Here is an 18,612-nt window from a genome sequence, read left to right as displayed (position 1 = left end):
TTTTTGTAAAAAATTTCGAAGCCTACATACAACCCTTGTTCAAAAAGTATCGCGAATTTAGTGCATTTTCCAAAATTATTTATTTATTCGTGAATATCTATTTTGTCCCATTCAAAGTAATCCCCCTGGGATATTATACACTTGTGCCAACGTTTTTTCCAAACTTAGAAGCAATTTAAAAAATATTTTTTTGTATCTTGTTCAGCTGCCGTCTCTATCTCGTCAATCGTGGCGTAGCGTCGTCCTTTCATGGGCCTCTTCAGTTTCGGGAACAAGAAAAAGTCACAGGGGGCCAGATCTGGGGAATACGGTGGCTGCGGTATCATTAGTGTGTTGTTTTTGGCCAAGAAGTCGCCTACAAGCAGCGATGTGTGAGCAGGGGCGTTATCGTGGTGCAAAAGCCAATTTTTGTTTTTCCACAAATTCGGGCGTTTCTGGCGGATTGCTTCGCGCAAATTGCGCATAACTTGCAGGTAATATTCCTCATTCACCGTTCTACCTTGTGGCAAGAACTCATGATGCACAACACCCCTGCAATCGAAGAAAAATGTAAGCAAAACTTTCACATTCGACCGAACTTGACGTGCTTTTTTCGGTCTTGGTTCGTGCGGCAGCTTCCATTGAGATGATTGAGCTTTGGTTTCCACATCATAACCATAAACCCACGATTCGTCACCAGTTATGACCCTCTGGAGTAAATTCGGGTCGTCGCGGACAGATTCCAACATCTCATTAGCAATGTTCATGCGATGCTGTTTTTTTATTGAAATTGAGCAATTTTGGTACGAATTTTGCGGCGACCCGTCTCTTGCCCAAATTATCGATTAAAATCGAATGGCACGAGCCAATCGATATTCTTAGGTCCTCGGCAATTTCTCTAACGGTAATTCGACGATTGGCCAATACCATTTTCTTCACTTCATCAATTGTTTCGTCTGTTGTTGAAGTGCTCGGGCGTCCGGCACGCTCTTCGTCGTTCACATCTTCTCGGCCTTCTGAAAACATTTTGTACCACCGATAAACGTTGCTTTTGTCCAAAGTAGCTTCTCCGTATGCCACAGTCAACATTCGGAATGCATCCGCGCACTTAATTTCGTTTTTCACACAAAATTTGATACAGGTTTTGTTCCATTCTTTTGAATAGGTAAAAATTGAAGTCGAACCAAAACACGTGCAAGCAAAGCAGCTGTCATCAATTAACTGAACATTCAAAATGGACGAAATTGTCAACATAAGTGAGAGACATATGTACCAACATAACGCCACAAAAAAATCGAAATTCGAATATACGTAACCCGCGAAAATTCAAAATTCGCGATACTTTTTGAACACAACGTATATTTCTCGTTATACTCAGACGTTTAACATACGTTTAAGATAACGGTTTTTTGCTATTAATATTGAAAAATTCGACGCCAAATTGAAAAGGTCCGGAAATAACCAGTCGTTATGAATGTGATGTGAAAATTTATAATTTCTATTACTGTTCTCAGAGACAGCTATGTGAATTGTAATAAAACGACTACAGCAGTCGTGCACCGAGCTCGTGTGAAAGTAGGGTGTGGATTGAATTGTGGTAACACTGTGGCCTGCTTATCATTCCTCTGTTTTTCTATTTCCATAATTCCCTGGTTGTTTCCATTTATTTTGCTTCCAATGTCAAAGATAAACAAAACAACAAAGTTGCAAATATCTCCGTAATTGCCGCGAAGACTTGAAATGCCTCGTTACTTTCTATCAGGTTTTCTGATCCCCAGTTGTGTAGGTCTATTTACGGTTAGAATCAATCTCCAAATGATCAGGTATAAATCAAATTTTATAATGCATTGTATAGGAGATTGACAGTGATTTATCTCAGTTTTGCTTAATCTTCAGAGAAAAATATTAAGGTTCAATGGTTACATCATGGATGAATTATTAAATAAAGGAAAGGGCAAACCACGAAAAACACCTTTTGGTGTAGCCAACATTTAACAATAAATTATAATACTCCACTTCAAGTTATCACTTCCGAATTAATGTTTCACAGTAATTTAATCTGTGAACAAAAATAATAATAAACAATAGTTAGAGTAGTGCCTTAGTCTAGTCCACTGTTTCAAAAAAGTATATTATTAAGCATCCAACAGGTCTTTCTTAAAATCGTGACGCTAACTTTGGGTTAAAGTAGCAAGAACAACTTATTAATTTGAACTTATTTATTTGTAGCGACTGGATTGTTAAACCATACCTAATTTTATTCAAAAGGTTAGATAGAGCCAACGGACGTGAGGAGTGTGAAGGTCTGGTGCTACAACGTCGGTCCTATGAGACGTCCTATGCGCGGCGTATTAATCGCGCTAACACAGTAACTATTATATTTATATTATTATGTATGGTATACTAATTTAATATTTAAATCGTGTTAAATAAACTCGGATTTGTTTAAGCATTAACTAGACTAACTCCTGACAATTCCAAATCCCCATACCGCTATGACCTTCCAAAAATGCACAGATCTGGCTTCCTCTTCCGTCTACGATTATGATTAGATCCCTGAATTCACGACGTAGCATACAGGTACCTTTGGCATTGAAAGCCTATTCACTAATATACTAGTTCTGGAAACAGTCAAACCATTGAACTTCTGTAAAAGAAAGAACAAGCTATAAACGATTTCGGTAATGATGTAACTCATAGAATTATGTATCCACTCAATTTTTTGATGTAGGAGAGATTTAGCGTGAAAATGAGAGAATGACAATGAGGTTTCTTCTATTATCCCATATTTTACTCATCTTTACCAATATCTCCATGCTAGAATTTGAGTAAACAGACCAGGGTGAAACTGTCATTGGATTTCAACAAAGAGTTCTGTCTAATTTCCCCCACCACACTTCAAAGCCACTCCCACCACTCACCAAAGCGGCGATAGGACAGTAAAAATGGCGGATGACTTTCGAAAGGTTTGATTCAACTAATTGTTGTGATACTTCGTCATTCGTCTTCCACGTCAATTTATTGAAGAATATACAAAACATTTAATTCTACTTATGTATCTATAATTAATCATTTCAGACTTTAAAAGTTAACCTACAAACATGGAAGTCTTAATATATACGCTAAATAATACAATCTACGAGTTAGCACATTACATAACTTAATGCTTATATTAATAGTTACAACTGATAAGCGGCTGGAACAAAAATAAACTATAAGTCACCAAATCATGGTTGGATATTTTCGATGACAGGTTTGAAAATCATGAAAAAACTATTAAAGATATATATCTATATATTTACAAGTATAAAAAACTTCCAAAAAGGATCATGCACCTTATGAAAGTAAACAATATACAAGGCATAATAACATATAATACTTCCAGTTCTATGCACTGAGATCTTTCTTAGGATACAACAAATGAGTACATTATAATAATATTTTTGTAGAAGGTAAAAACTTGATTTCTCAAAAATACAAAATGGCTCCTACAAGGTAAACTATGAGTAGACTGTTTTATTTAACCTATAGATTAGATTTTATTCATTTATTTCTTCCATGTTACATTGATGAAACACAACAGGTTCCTAACAAAGAACAAAAAGTAGGGTAACAACAACAACATCCAATACATAAAATATATAAACAACTTAATAATTTAACCAAACAATAACAAAATGTAGAGGCAATGTGTAGTGATTTCCAAGTGAAGGTGCAGATTAGCATGCCCAGATTGTTGGTGTGTATGTGTGTGTGGGAATGTGCATGTTATGATTAATCTTGAGTACACAGGAAAGATGAATCAGGTGGCAGGCAGAATACACCGTTACCTCTTAAAGGAGTGGAGGGAAGGACTGAAGAAGTCAATGCAGCTGCATACAAGGTTTCCAGAGCACTGCAGACAAGGGAAGATGCTGGAGAAACCATAGGGGGTGTAGAAGAGTTTCCTACCTAACAGTTCAGAAGTTCTGGTGCTCCAACAAACCCTCAGATCTACTTTGGCAAGCAACCCAGGCCACTCAATGAATCCATTGATGATCTTGAAAAAGAATATCCATATCTCCTTTGTGGATAATCTCAAGACACCCTACACCTCACCTACAGGGGCTGAAGAATAAGTGAAACCCAGCCGAATCCCAATCAATCTGATTAATCTGCGTTGGACTCTTTCCAGGACATCACAGTGGTTTCTCTGGTTCGGAACAGAGTCGACACAACAGATGCATTCTCCAGATGAGATCTCACAACTGAGATGTAAAGAGTCTTAAGTGAGTCAATGGAAAGCCCGAGACAAGAAGATCTCGTAACGAATCCAAAAATTGCCAAAAATTTCTGTGCTGGCCTTGATCGACACAGGAAGAATGTGATCTTTTGTGTCACAAAAGAAATCAGGCAGAAATATGACAAGCACATTTTTTATTTTACACACTCTATTTAATATATTGGTTCCAATTGTATACTGATTTAGCCCTGACATGTGAGAATGATGGTAAGATATCACAACACAGTTGTCAAAATTCAAGCTCATGTGATTGAAGGTGCAGCAATTAGTAACGCTGTATAAACTTCTCCACAGACTCAAATAATCATCTCTTGAAGAAATAGTAGTAAATATCTAGGCATCATCGGCAAAAAGCAGGACCCTGGATGACACATACTGCCCAATATCATTAATAAAAAGATTGAACATTACAGGCCCCAAAAGGAAACCCTGTGAAACTCCAGAAGTGCAGGAAACTCCCCCCACCAAACCTGACCACCAGGTACCGGCCAGAGATGTAGCTCTTGATCCACTGCAGAAGAACACTGCAAACTCCATAAGAATGAAGCTTGGCAGCCAGATGGGCATGACTTATAGGTCAAATGCCTTGGCAAAGTCTAGATAAATATCACCAACCTGTAGATGATTGGAAAATAATGTTGTGATGTAGTTGTGAAAAACTAACATAACCGGCATAAAACCATTTTGCTTCTCCATGAAATCATTTTTGAAGGCAAAGTTCAGTAAGTCCAAAACCACATCAAAGATTTTTGCCAGGACGGATTGGATCACCACTAGTCTGTTCTTGCAAACATTATTCTTGCCTCCAGACCTATATTGTATTGGAATTATAAATCCAGTCTTAAAATTACTAAAATTCTGGGGAAATTCCTTTCTCCATAAGAAGATTGAAAAAGATGGTTAAATATGGCACGATAACACTTGAACAATAGTTTAGCATCCGTGGAGGTATTGAATCTGGACCAGGGCCTTTGTTTGGATCAAGATCAGCAAGTTTCTTTTCATCTCAGCTCAATTAACAATGCAAGTTGACATATTCAGGTTCATCACGGACATAAGAGCCAGGGTTACTGTTCAACAGTCTATAAACAGACACAAAGAACGATGCAACCAATTCACACATGGTAGAAGGATCCTGAGTGACGACATCATCCAAGAACATTTTTTCTGGAGCAACTGGACTACTCTTTGATTCTTAACACGGCTCCTAAAGCCTTGACATTATCTGGGACAGTAAAGTTTTGTAAGTAAGATCTGTAACAATCATCAGCCAGTGCCATACATCTACATCTCAAATTTGAGAAATTCAAGTAGTCAACATCCTTTTGTGAAGATGTTGAAGATGTGAGATTACGCTTCAATGTCCGTAATCTGACCTTACTCTTCTATCACTTCAGTCAGGTGAGTGGTGGGGAGTGGCTATGAAGTGTGGTGGGTGAAATGAGGGGATATAGGAATGGGACATAGCTCCTAGGTACAAAAGTTATTACTTAAACTCAATTCATACTGAGTATCTTGTAAAAATGTATGAATGGTGAATGACATTTTCTTTGTCTTCTCTTATGGAAACACTAAACTAAACGATTTTTTAATCCCATTCTAATAGCATTTTTCCCTCCACAAGGAAATATACCCTACTCTGTGCACTTATCAAACCATAAAGGTAGAATTCCAAAACATATTCCTAATTTTGTGGGGTAAGGGATAGGGACGTTCTTAAGAGGACAGAATTAAAAGATTCATAGGTCAATATTTTAATTTTTAATCGAACCATGAAAATATATGAGAGAAAGAGTTGTGTACTAGTCTTTGCATTGTGCATAGGGTATGGTTTTTCTTGAAATCGATCATCAGCCACACTAGTTTTGATGGAGGTCCAAATGGAAAAGTATCAAAAGATTAAAAATATGGAATTTTTTATCAAAATATATTATTAATTTTTTATGAGATCATATTTTTTAGCTTGATAAACTTGTGATAAACGAACTGTTAAGACATGTAAATACATGTTAAATCAGTATTAGCTGTCCATGAAATTGACAACTGTCAGTCAGAAAGTCAGTCAGTTATTTATGATTGACAACTTTCAGTCAATCTATTATTTATGTATAGCAATCATTTTTAGTATATCTGGTTAAAGAATTTACCTGTGATACCCTCCTGCTGTACCTTCCACCAAAATTAGCATGGCAGACGCGTTTCATCCTTAGAACAATTCCTCAATAAATTTCAAAGAAAATCAGGTTGTGTGCTTATACAGGGTGGTTATAAATTATTGTACACATTTTAAGATTGAATAAATAAATAACCAATCAACTTAAAAACATGGAAATTGTTTTATTAAATAGCAAATTTAAAACAGTTTTATTACCAATGAAGGACAAAAAGATTACTGTTACTCATACTTTTACAAGGAAACTAAACTAATTCCACGTGCTCTCCGAGGTTTGCACGCAAAGTTTGTAGTCTAAATTCAACCTCACACCATGTGTGCTGGGAGTTATGCTTCCAATAACCTCTCGAACTCTATTCTCGAGTTCCTCAATATCTTGAACTTTTTTGGTGAAGACTCTGTCCTTGACATAGCCCCACAAAAAAAAGTCTAAGGGTGTAATGTCTGGGGAACGTGGAGGCCAAGGAATTGGACCATCCCGTCCAATCCAACGACCAGGAAACGTGTCATTTAGGTAGTCACGTACTATCTTACCCCAGTGTGGAGGGGCACCATCTTGCTGCCAGTAAACATTTGGTTGTCTATGCTCAATTTGCGGTATTGCAAAAAGTTCAAGCATGTCGAGGTATACCTCTTTAGTGACTGTCGGTTCTGCGAAGAAAAAGGGTCCTATCACTTCATCTATAGCCAATGCACACCAAACGTTTATTTTAGGGCTGTCTCTTTCTTGTTCTCGAACATTATGAGGATTTTCAGTACCCCAAATCCTACAATTGTGTCTATTGACCTTACCAGAAACATGAAAGGTTGCTTCATCAGAAAAAATTACTTTTTTCAAGAAATTGCTTTCTCCAATGTTTATTGTTTGTTCTTCGAGGTCAAGTAATCTAACAGCAAAATCGTAGCGTCGAGGTTTATCGTTAGGTTTTAGTTCATGTAATAACTGAATTTTGTATGGATTAAGGTGTTTGTGCAAAATTTTTAAGACTGTTGATCTAGGTAATCCTAATTCCAAACTTGCACGCCGAGTAGACTTACCAGGGCTCCTCATAAACAATTCTCTTACTTGATCAACAATAGCTTCAGAAACTGGAGGTCTACCAGCACCTTTTCTATGTTGGACACTTCCCGTCTGTTCAAACTGCCTATACCAGCGTTTTATAGAATTGTTACTCGGAGGATTGCGGCCATACTCTAAACGAAACCTTCTTTGAACAGTTATTACAGATCTGCTTTCATGAAACCAAAGAACACACCTTGCTTTTTCTTGCACACTAGCCATTTTGATACTGAGGTTAGTTTAGTGTTTGTTTAGTCAACTGTAATTAACAGCTGGTGTGGAAAGATCCATTGTTGACCAGCTGACTATGTCACAACACAAGTCATTAAGAAGAATCATAACTTACACCCACCGTTTAAGTGACATTTTTACTTTCTTTTTATAACTACTTTTTATAATTATTGTAATGTGTACAATTATTAATTTTCAGTCAGTATATAAAACTGTTTTAAATTTACAATTTAATAAAACAATTCCCATGTTTTTAAGTTGATTGGTTATTTATTTATTCAATCTTAAAATGTGTACAATAATTTATAACACCCTGTACAGTACAAATTGGCTGTTGCCTCCTAAACTGTACTCTTTATATCACAGAACAAAATAGTGCTAGATTTTGACATATACCCTGTGCTGTTGTCTAGTTTGATTTTATCAATTTCGTCACTCTATGATGTGTGCTTTTCATTCTGCATTGTCATATCTAAATTACTCAGTTTTTAACATATGACCAGATTTAAAGATATGTTCACAGACAAAATCCCACGTTGTGAACATGATCAAAGACTGATTGAGGACCGGAGAAAATCGAAGGAAGACAATAAATGTCCCCTGCCGACATGCTTAGTTAGAGCAATATGATTTGTCCTTGGATTGTGCCAAGGCTGAAGCACAATACCTATTTGCACTATATGATATAAAACACATCATATAACAGCTGAGAAGCCCTAATAAACATATCAATATTTTACACATACATTTTTTACATTTTGTAAATAAATGTCATTCAAAACACTTTCACTTTTATACAATACTAGCAGTTACCCCTGGCTTCACATGCAATTTCCTACTGATAACAGGGAAATCATGGATATTTTTCTTCTGAATAATGTTCTTAACTCTCCTCAGATAAGTGTTAGTCACTAAAAAAAATCCTAACCTCCTAATCCATTTCAGATTTAAATTTAAATAGCAGTTTTTGGGAATCTGAACTCAAATAGTGAAACAGTTTTATAAGTAATTTGATACAACTCAAATTTTTTCTCTAATATTGTATGATTATTATTGAATAACTCCACCAATGTCAGTAACAAATGGACTATTTGAGCTCAGTGTGGAGGAATCCTAAAGTCAAAGTCCTTAGCTTTTCAGTTAGCACACTTATGATGCACTGAATGGTAGGACCCTAGATGTAATTTTAAAACAAAAAGAGGTATATTTTTTGTACAAATTATTATAATATTCATGAATAAGAACTTCAGATGAAAAGTGGGTGCGTATGTTTTTTAGGCTTTGCACTTCTTGTTGGATTAAAAACTATACATGGTGTCCGAAGCAGAGATTTGGAATGGCCGTTACTTAAAAACTATTCAAGATACTATATCTAGTAAACTAGTAATATCTAGTAAACTAGTATTAAATCAGTAAACTACCCATTCCCTATTATAACCTACTATAACTACCTATTCGTAAATTTGTTGCCATGGAAAAGAATATTTGCTTTTTATTTAAAATTACAGCTTATAGTCTATAACACATCACTTGTCATCACAACATACTTTAGGGCACTTCAGTAGAGTGTTGATAATTCAGGTTGTCTAAATCAACTCATAAAGACCGGGAGATATGTTCAACATTAATAAGGAATGAAAGTAAAAAAAATGAAAAGATTACTGTAGTCTGATTATAACATGTTTTATTACAAAAATATAATAAACATATGACCTTGACGTTTCCGCCATCATTGCTCCTCCTGTAATTACCCAACATACAATTCACACATAATTCATATCTCATAAGTACACGAACTCTAGAATTATTTCCTAGAAAAAAATAAGTATGGGATTATGATGCTATGATATCGGTCACAGCAAAGGCGCACTAGATGGAATAGGTGGCGTACTTAGAAGAGTTGCTGATTACCTGTAGAGTGATTGCATTTGAGGACAAGATATCCCTAAATTACTACTATAAACATTTAAGTCTAAGGATGTTTTATAAACTCAATACAATTATATACACTCAAAAAACTGTTAGCATAAGACAATTCAAACAAGTCATTGATACTTGATTAAAGATTAAAGCTTTTCACAACATTGACGAGTTCTTTGAAACTGTAATGAACAATCTTCTTTTAGTCTTAATTTTTTTAAATCTTAAATAACCCTATTTTAATACGTATTAAATGTTTACTGCACTCATGTTCGAATTATAAAAATATTAATGATTCTATTGACCATTACAACTTTGTTCAACGACAATAAAACTTCTTTTTATCAATATTATTTAATCAAAACTCATCTTTATAATTAACAAGTACTAGAAGGATTACCTGATTAAAGCAATTTTTTCACTGGAATCATACCCGGATTATTGATGATCCAAATCTATTTACGTTTGGATTAATAAAGCTCTACTATTATCTTATATCAAAACAGGTATATCACTACACGCATTATATATTTGCTTCAAAACGTCTATGCACAAAATCCAATGCTGTAGAAGAAATGTGAGTTAGTTACAATACAGACAAATTAAGTGATTATAACCAAGTTTTCAGTAACTACAAGGGCAGTTCGATAATTCAGTGACTTTTTAAATTTACCACGCAGTAACTTTAAACGCAACAGTGCTGTCGTCAACTGTAATCTATCAGTGGTAACTTCCTAATTTTGAGCAAACTGCATCGTGCAGTTGGTGTTTAATAGCCATTTAAAGCAGATAACCTCATGAATTTTCACAAAAATGGAAAAAAAGCAAATTTTGTGTACTGATTACATCACTTTTTACGTAAAAAATCCATCATTGAGACTATGGAAAGATTTGATAAATACTACAAGGACTCGGCACATTCAAATTTAATGGTTAAAAAGTAGTTTACAGAGTTCCGTTGTGGTTAATGCAGAATGTGTTAATGTGGTCCAGCACTTAATGCAGAATGTTCAGGTCACCAAAAAGAAGTGATCACATAGGAAAACATCGATAAAATGCATGGAATCACATTGGATGATCGGAGAATGAAAATGCGTGAGTTGGCTCATGCTTTAGGTATTTCAACTGAATGGGTAAACCACATTTTACACAAATATTTGGACATGAAAAACTCTCTGAGAGATGGGTGCTGCGATTACTCACACCTGAACATAATTGCAACCGTGTGACCACTTTAAAAGGCATTTAGGGATGTTCATCCGTAATCTGAACACGTTTTGGCACTGTTTTATAACTGTGGACAAAACATGGATCCATCACAACACACCAGAGACCAATGAACAATCAAAACAGTGGGTTGCTCAGGTGGATCAGAGAAGGTCAAGTTGAGTCAATATGGTCATGGCCACAATTTTTCGGATGCACGAGGTGTCATTTACATGGATTACCTTGAGATAGGTGGAAACGATCAATGTTGATTGAAAGCAAAAACAGCCGCTTTTGGCGAAGAAGAAAGTGCTGTTCTATCACGACAATGCACATATGCACATATGAATTAGACTACAATTTGCTACGCCATCTAGCATCTTTTCCATATTTAGTTCCCTGTGAATATTTATTGTTTCCAAAAATAAAGAGATTGTTGGGCAGTAAGAGATTTGGGTTGAATGAAGAAGTCATTACTAAAACAAATGTCTATTTAGAGAGCCATGAGAAAACTTAATATTTGGAGGGAATAAAAAATTAGAAAAACTCTGGACTGTATTTAGCTAAAAGGTTCATTATATTGAAAAATAAAATTTTTATTTGCCAGCTTATTCAAAAAGTCAAACTTATAAAACCACCCTTCATATCATAAAAGCCATAATTAGCACAAATGAACTAATTTTCATCATATTTCCAATAATAAAATGGACTGCAGTATAATAAGCAGCCATGACCATAATCGAATTAGCGATATTTCTGACTATGTAAACTAGATAACAATACAAATTCAAAATGTTGAACCGAATTATGTCATAGCTGTTGTAGGTATTTCTAATTATAATATAGTTCAGTTGTGTTTTTTTATATCTAGGAAAGTAAATATTTAATGATTAAACCTTACAGCGCAGCATATGGATATGTCTGAACCATCGCAATTGTGGTAGATATACAAGGAATATCCCTTAAGTCTTATTTTAGTTTATTGTGTACATTATAATTCACAAAAATGCTACAAATGTGTAGGAATGCGTAAATGTAAATTGATCAACGTCATTAAGCAAATTGGATTGTTTGTGGCATGAAAAATCAAACAAAACCAATGGTATCCACGATTTAAATAAGACTTCAAACTATTTTAAACCTATGTGAAGGAATTCCAAAGTCGGAGTTATAGCTTTCTTGGTGACAGCACTTACGATTTAATATGATAGGGTCCTATGATGTTGAAATGGAATTAGTTATATATCAAGTCATGCATCAATAACCATTCTTTCGGTTTTCATGATTGAGAGGATTGGCAAATGGCAAAAAATTCTTATTTTAGCTTTGCGCTTTTAAGAGAATTTCTGGTTTGAATTCATTATACAGCACTTCAGACACCATGAAGTGGAGTTTGCTATTTTGACCTGAGAAAGAATATTTATAGACCTATACGTAATTTTGTAGTGAGGTTTGATTCAAAACAGAACAATTATAAATGGAAAAAAAACTGAAAATAGTGGTTAAATTAATTTAATATATGGATGTGCTATTATAAAATAATATTTACACAGAGCATTTGATTACATTTAATAGGCACTTTCAATTAATATTTAGCAACTTTAATGATCAAGATGGGATATTTTTCTATTTTTGAGACCAGTGGATTTTTGAAATAAGAATAGGCCTGTATTCATACCAGGGAACACTAAGAATGTCCATATAAAATTCCAGTACAATCAGTTGAATAGTTTATGTGCACAACAAATCAAACAGACAAAGCCAATTTCACACTTATAATATCTTTAGGATTATTATTTTAGATATGTTGATATCGATTGATACTTCTATTATTCAAAATATTAAGTATTGATGATAATACTAAGCAATATAAAAACCAGGTTCTCTGCCCGTAATCCGCTATCATACTCTGTATGACAAGTTACTTAAATAAAAATACCTAAACACTTATAGAAACCTACTAAAGTAATAACTTATGTGGCTGTAAAAACCTGTACAATATTGTTATAAATGTAACTGTTTCTGTGGGAATAAAATAAACAAGCAGTACTTTCATGATACAAAATACTATTTATTTGCACACATATTATTTAGGTATTTATAGTTTTAAAAAATAGAGAGTTTTGCTTCTACGTAGTTTTAGCTTTATTAGACCGAAACTGAGTTTTTAGAAGATCCTGAAAGATGAACTGTCAATAGGCCCTATTGATCACATAACCTCAAAATTACTGGTACATAACAACAGCCAGTATGTATTACATATCTGTAGTGGCACATGTGCCAGAAAAAAATACAGAGATACTACATTTGGGTAATGGCACATAAATATATGATTGTAATTAAACTCATTTCAATATTCTATTTCAATTCTATTTATTTTCTTTAAATTACACTATATTTTATTAAAACAAGATTGTATGCGCTATATAGTAAAAAATATCTCAATTAACTGAGAGCAAAGCAGAATAGGCTACTAACATCTAACTTAAAGCTTTATTTCAAGTTTTGGAAAAACATTGAACAGTTCTAAAAAAATAATCTAAGTTGTTTATTTTTAAGACCATTTAAGGTCAAGAAAATATGGTTGCCAACAACTAAGACATTATTGGTATCAAATGTGCCATTGTTTACAAAAGGATGCAGATCAATTGAATTTTTTATTTTTAATATAACTTAACACCCACATTTCAATGCCAATGTTTCTGAAGAGATTAATACTAATACATTAAATAAAGCTGGAAAAATTAATTATAAATAACTGTAACAAGAATGTTTTTGTATTCAATTGTTTATGTATTTATAATTGATAATTTGATTAGGCCTAGCTGATTCACAGTATCACAGTGTCTGCTTATTATACTGTAGCCCTGAAATATTTGTTTATAACTACCTTGAAATATATGACTCAAGAGTGTATGTCTATACTTTGATATGTTTACAGTAGTATTACAAAATGTAATGTTGATTTGTAAATTGGTTTTATCAGGAGCATCTTTACTAGGCATACTCTTTCAGCCATCTACTACCACTGTCTAAATGGTCTGGTAGTAACTATTGTTTTTCAACCTTATACTAATTTATTAGGCATAACAGATAATTTTAATATAAATAAATTCATAGGTAACAACTGGTAAATGAATTAAACATCAATGAATGTAGACCAGTAGATGAACTAAATTCAAATGTTATTCTAGTTCCGTCAATCTATTAATTGTATTAGAGTAAAAACACATACACTGACTTACCTGAAATTCTTTTTTGGTTTGGTTGACATAATGGACGACCGGGGTCCTTTGTATATTGGACTGAAAGCCATCCATAGGTTAACACTTTCGTGCAAATAAAAACTATTTAATAATCATTATAATTACGTAAATGTTAGGGTTAGGCTATTAGATTGGTTTATAACCAAACACTAACAAACCGACCAACCAAACACTACAACTCTGTCAAACTACTAAGCACAATACAAGAACATAAACTCAACCAAGGAATCAAGAACACTTCTTTTTTGTTATCCCTATTTTTTAGTTTTTGTTATTTGTTTCGCCTTTGGCGGCCGTTGGCGGCGGCGTCGGATACTACCATATGTTTTTTACGATGTAATGACCATAGAGAAAGAAGAACAAGAACTTATAAGCAAGGCTTCAAATGATAGACGTTCAAAATCACAGACATGTCACAAAGTATACAACTCTTTTCATATTGTTATTAACGTTTTTATATCACATTATCCAATTAATTATGACATAAAAAAACTCGTTAAATCAAGTTATTTGTAACTTTTATTGAAGATGATGATTTTGAAACTGCAAATTCAGCTAAACAATTGTTTGGGGGATGTTAGTAAAAACTGGTAATAAAGCTATCGGAGGGCAGTTTTGTCATGCACGGTACCGTCTGCTTCTACGTCCAATAGGTGAACCAACCCTCAGATAGAAACAAAGGCCTAGATCGTCTTGACTACTTCGTCAACAAAGATATTTTGTTTCCCATAAATATCATTCAATTCAGTCTGTTATTGATCTATAGTTTGACCTTTACCGGTTATTTTGACAGTTAGCTCCTCAATAATTTTAGAGGAAATTAGTCCACACATTGTAGTTAATTAGAATACATTAAGTCTGGTTGGACATTTGTCGCCCTGTCAGCATTGATGGTAAGGGCCGCTGTCTAAGAAGTAAATTCGCCAGGTGTCATTAATATTTTAGGAAGAATTATCTAAGAGTGGGAATACATAGGAATTGTTGGCAAACGGATTTCATAATGCATTACATGAATAACCCCTAACTATGAGTAAGGCATCCATGGTGCGCGCGCTTAACCTCCGAATTACCACTCCTTACTCAGGATATAAATTACATTGTTAGGTACTTTGCCCTTATTGGGTAGTAACTATACTATTGCCCGCTCTTTTTCCCAATCAATCTACCTAATAATCCTACTCTCTAAAGACTTCTTAGCTAAAAGAATCAACATCCACTGATTTAACTTGAAAAACAGTCTACTCTTCACACCAGCCACTTTCTAGCAAATGAATTCATTCCCATATTGAGCTCTTATTATCAAGACGCATTATCCTATATGAGGGGAACAGTGGGTGCAGCTCCCTTCGTACTCTTTTTAATCAAACTGAGCTTGCCACGTATGTACAAATGTTCTTCTTTGCTAACAGCCGTATCAAAGATGACACAGTACCATAGGGCTACGACCAGGAGCATATTCTTTAACTCTAATAATAAGTGCAAAAGTAGGTAGAGTTTGATGTCTCTCCGACCCTTCTCTCTCGGTGCTGGAAGCACAATCTTCCAGTTCAACAAAGTATACTGGAATACAGGCAAACACTAGCCTTGACCTCTCTTCAGGGTTGGTGTCGTCCAAAATTATAGAAGCGTATCATCTTCGACTACAACAACTTCGGCATGCAATCTGCCTCTTCTACAGCATGGAAAATTAGATGCCAGACTATACTTACTAATATTCGTGATAAAAGATGTTTCCAGTTCGAGCCACTCGCAGTTTTTCGTATAAAAAAGCTATAATATATTTTGGAATGGAACTATCGAGAGATCACAAACAAAGACAACAAGAATGGTTTAGAAGGTCAGTAACGGGACTATCTGCATAATATCTACTATAGGAAAGGCCTCCATCATCACACTTATTGCACTTCCAACCTTTTATAGCCGTAGCAATAGGCCAGTATCTAACAATAATAATAATATAACTTGTATCACGCTAATAAGCATTTAATCTCTATATTAAACATAATGGTACTTTAGTGTTCTGCAAACCACTGTTATGAGAAAACAAGGTTATTACGTTTTCTTCGTTTTTTACACATTTTAAAATCAGTTCTATTCGTCCAAGAAAACCAACGTATTTTTCATAAACAGAGAAATTAGTATTCTTACAATCTCCTTATCAACAAAAACATTGATCCTCGATCTTAACCACAATACAAACTTCGTTGAGAGACAGGTAATTGCAGTAAATCACGGTTGTTTAATTCCCTGACAGTAACTTAAGACAGATACGAAGACAGTACGCAAAATTTTCAAAAATACCTAAAAATGTAGTTGTTCCAAAAGTTCCACAGTACAGGGCCACAATGAAACATAGAAGACTATACTTTTGTAAAATTTACAAATTTGATCGCTTAATAATAACAAAATTATTTTATTTTAATAGTAAAAGCGTACTATAACTTAGTAATACAGGTACCGTAATTTTAGTTTTTGTAACTGCATATTACTGTAAGTATACAATTGTGACCCAATTAAGCAATGTATCTGTTCAAATAAAGATTTTCTTATTTATGGTCAATAAACTAGCTTAAGGGAAAATATTGAAACTAGACACATTACCTACAAAAGCTAAGAACCATCGATGTTACCCTAACTTACCTACGCCAAGGAAGCGTCTGGATAAACCATGCTATGTCCTACTAGAAACGTTACATAACATACAGTATATATAGTACAGGGGATAGTTACACCAGACTAGCCAGAGGAGAGCGCGATCACAACTGCAACATTGTCACTACCGAGCTGTATTCGCAACGGAAAACTGTGCACATTATTTAGGATTGGTAAACACTATTACGCCAACTACACCTTCTTCACAATAATTTGAAAAGAACAAAGAAGAGTGCTAGTATATACACCTACTAACTCTCATGGGACCCAAATGTTTAACACCGGGTCCTTGATCATCAGACTGGGATCAGTACATCTATATACGCGTAGAAATTACTGAAATTTAAAAGAGAAGAAGATAGTAATCGATCGGTAACGGCTAATCAGATGGAACACATCGGAATATGAGTCTTTGTAGTCATCCTCATGCGGAATACGATCCAGCGGGAAAACGATGCATGGGCCATTGGGTTCTTAGTGGGTGAAACTTTTACTTACCATTTACTAAAAGCATAAATTGGCCAGTATCCTTATTCTACCTTATCCCTTTATTCTTTTCAATACAAACCCAACTTATAGCCAATGGTAATTTTTGCAACAGAGAAATACATATACAGTGAAAAATGAAATGAAATTAATAATGACGAAATTAATTATTAACATTTAGTACAAGCTAAGCTATAAAAAGTGTATGTGAACTAGAAATAATCTAGACGTAACTTATTAAGTACGAATAGTAATAAATTATAATAAAGACAATAAGAAAAATAAAACAAGCAAACTACTTGAATCAGTATTGTGGGATTAACTCGGCACCTAGAACTAACGATTCTAGGCAATAATTTTAACTTAAGGAGTAAACTAAATTAGGAGCTAAGTCGTCAATCTTAGCCGTCATAACACAAACCGCCATAAACCGAAAATGGACACATAATAACGATAAGGTACAAAACTAAAATTATAACGAAAAAAGTACTTACACATACATCGCATAAATTCATTAGCCAGTATAAACCACTAAATATTGTAAGCTGGCGGACATTTGTGTCTATAAAACATTTATACCATGACTTCCACATAAGAAATTTAAACATTAATGTACTTTAAAAACTGTGAGATATTTTAACCACCCTTGTTTATTACACATTTTTATATTTTCTTAGATCACTTAATACAAAGTTAGCACTTACACGTTTTTTATATCGCTTAAGGTTTCAAGGTAAAGACGGTACAAGGTTTTGCGTAGTAGACACCAACATAGTTTACTACAGTGTTGACATTGTGTTTTATAGTAACTTAAACGAACTGTATTTTCAGACACAACACATTGTAGATTTGTCGGTCCACACGGATTACTTTGGCTGCAGAATACTCGTACTGTATGAGCCTGTCACTCACTGGTGCTACCACAACACAATCCATGTGTGAAATATCTATGTCTCTAACCACCGTGGCCAGCCTGTTATACCGAAAATATTTGTTTCGGTCAACGTTTGCTACACCTGAGTGTACCACTGAAAATGAATATTTGTACTAATTGTCATGTTACCGTACTTTGCTGATAGGATATGCAAACACACTTAATTTAGCGACTGTCTTATTGTTCATCTAATTATTTAAAAATGTTAACTTATAATTTAGTTAAATTATAGCATTAAAGTCTAGCATTCGCAGTACCCAGTATTAGGACCGAAAAAGAGACAAGTTAATGTTAAAACACTGTAATATAAATATATTTTTATTGCTATCCCAATGGTGGTCACTTCAACACTTTCTTTGTTTAAAGTTTGTCATTTACGATGGAAGTTTGGAAAGGATAGCAAGATTTCGGACATTTGCAAAC

General features: G+C 34.3%; 1 protein-coding gene across 4 annotated transcripts in view; it reads right to left on the bottom strand.

The window, feature by feature from the left end:
- The window catches only part of LOC124355144 (myb-related protein B-like), an 83,969-nt gene extending 69,557 nt beyond the window's left edge, over positions 1-14,412 (bottom strand). For 3 of the 4 annotated variants that reach the window (XM_046806120.1, XM_046806121.1, XM_046806119.1), the window contains exon 1: positions 14,097-14,412. In XM_046806120.1, the coding sequence (XP_046662076.1) occupies positions 14,097-14,167 (71 nt within the window). In that variant the 5' untranslated portion in view covers positions 14,168-14,412. The remainder of the gene's footprint in view (positions 1-14,096) is intronic. The other variant, XM_046806116.1, reaches the window with a different exon arrangement.
- Between the last annotated feature and the right edge of the window lie 4,200 nt (positions 14,413-18,612).

Source organism: Homalodisca vitripennis, chromosome 2 (assembly GCF_021130785.1).
Source record: "Homalodisca vitripennis isolate AUS2020 chromosome 2, UT_GWSS_2.1, whole genome shotgun sequence".
In the NCBI taxonomy this organism is placed as follows: Eukaryota; Metazoa; Arthropoda; class Insecta; order Hemiptera; family Cicadellidae; genus Homalodisca; species Homalodisca vitripennis.
The sequence above is the reverse complement of the archived record's forward strand: the minus strand, read 5'-3'. Positions and strand labels throughout refer to the sequence as shown.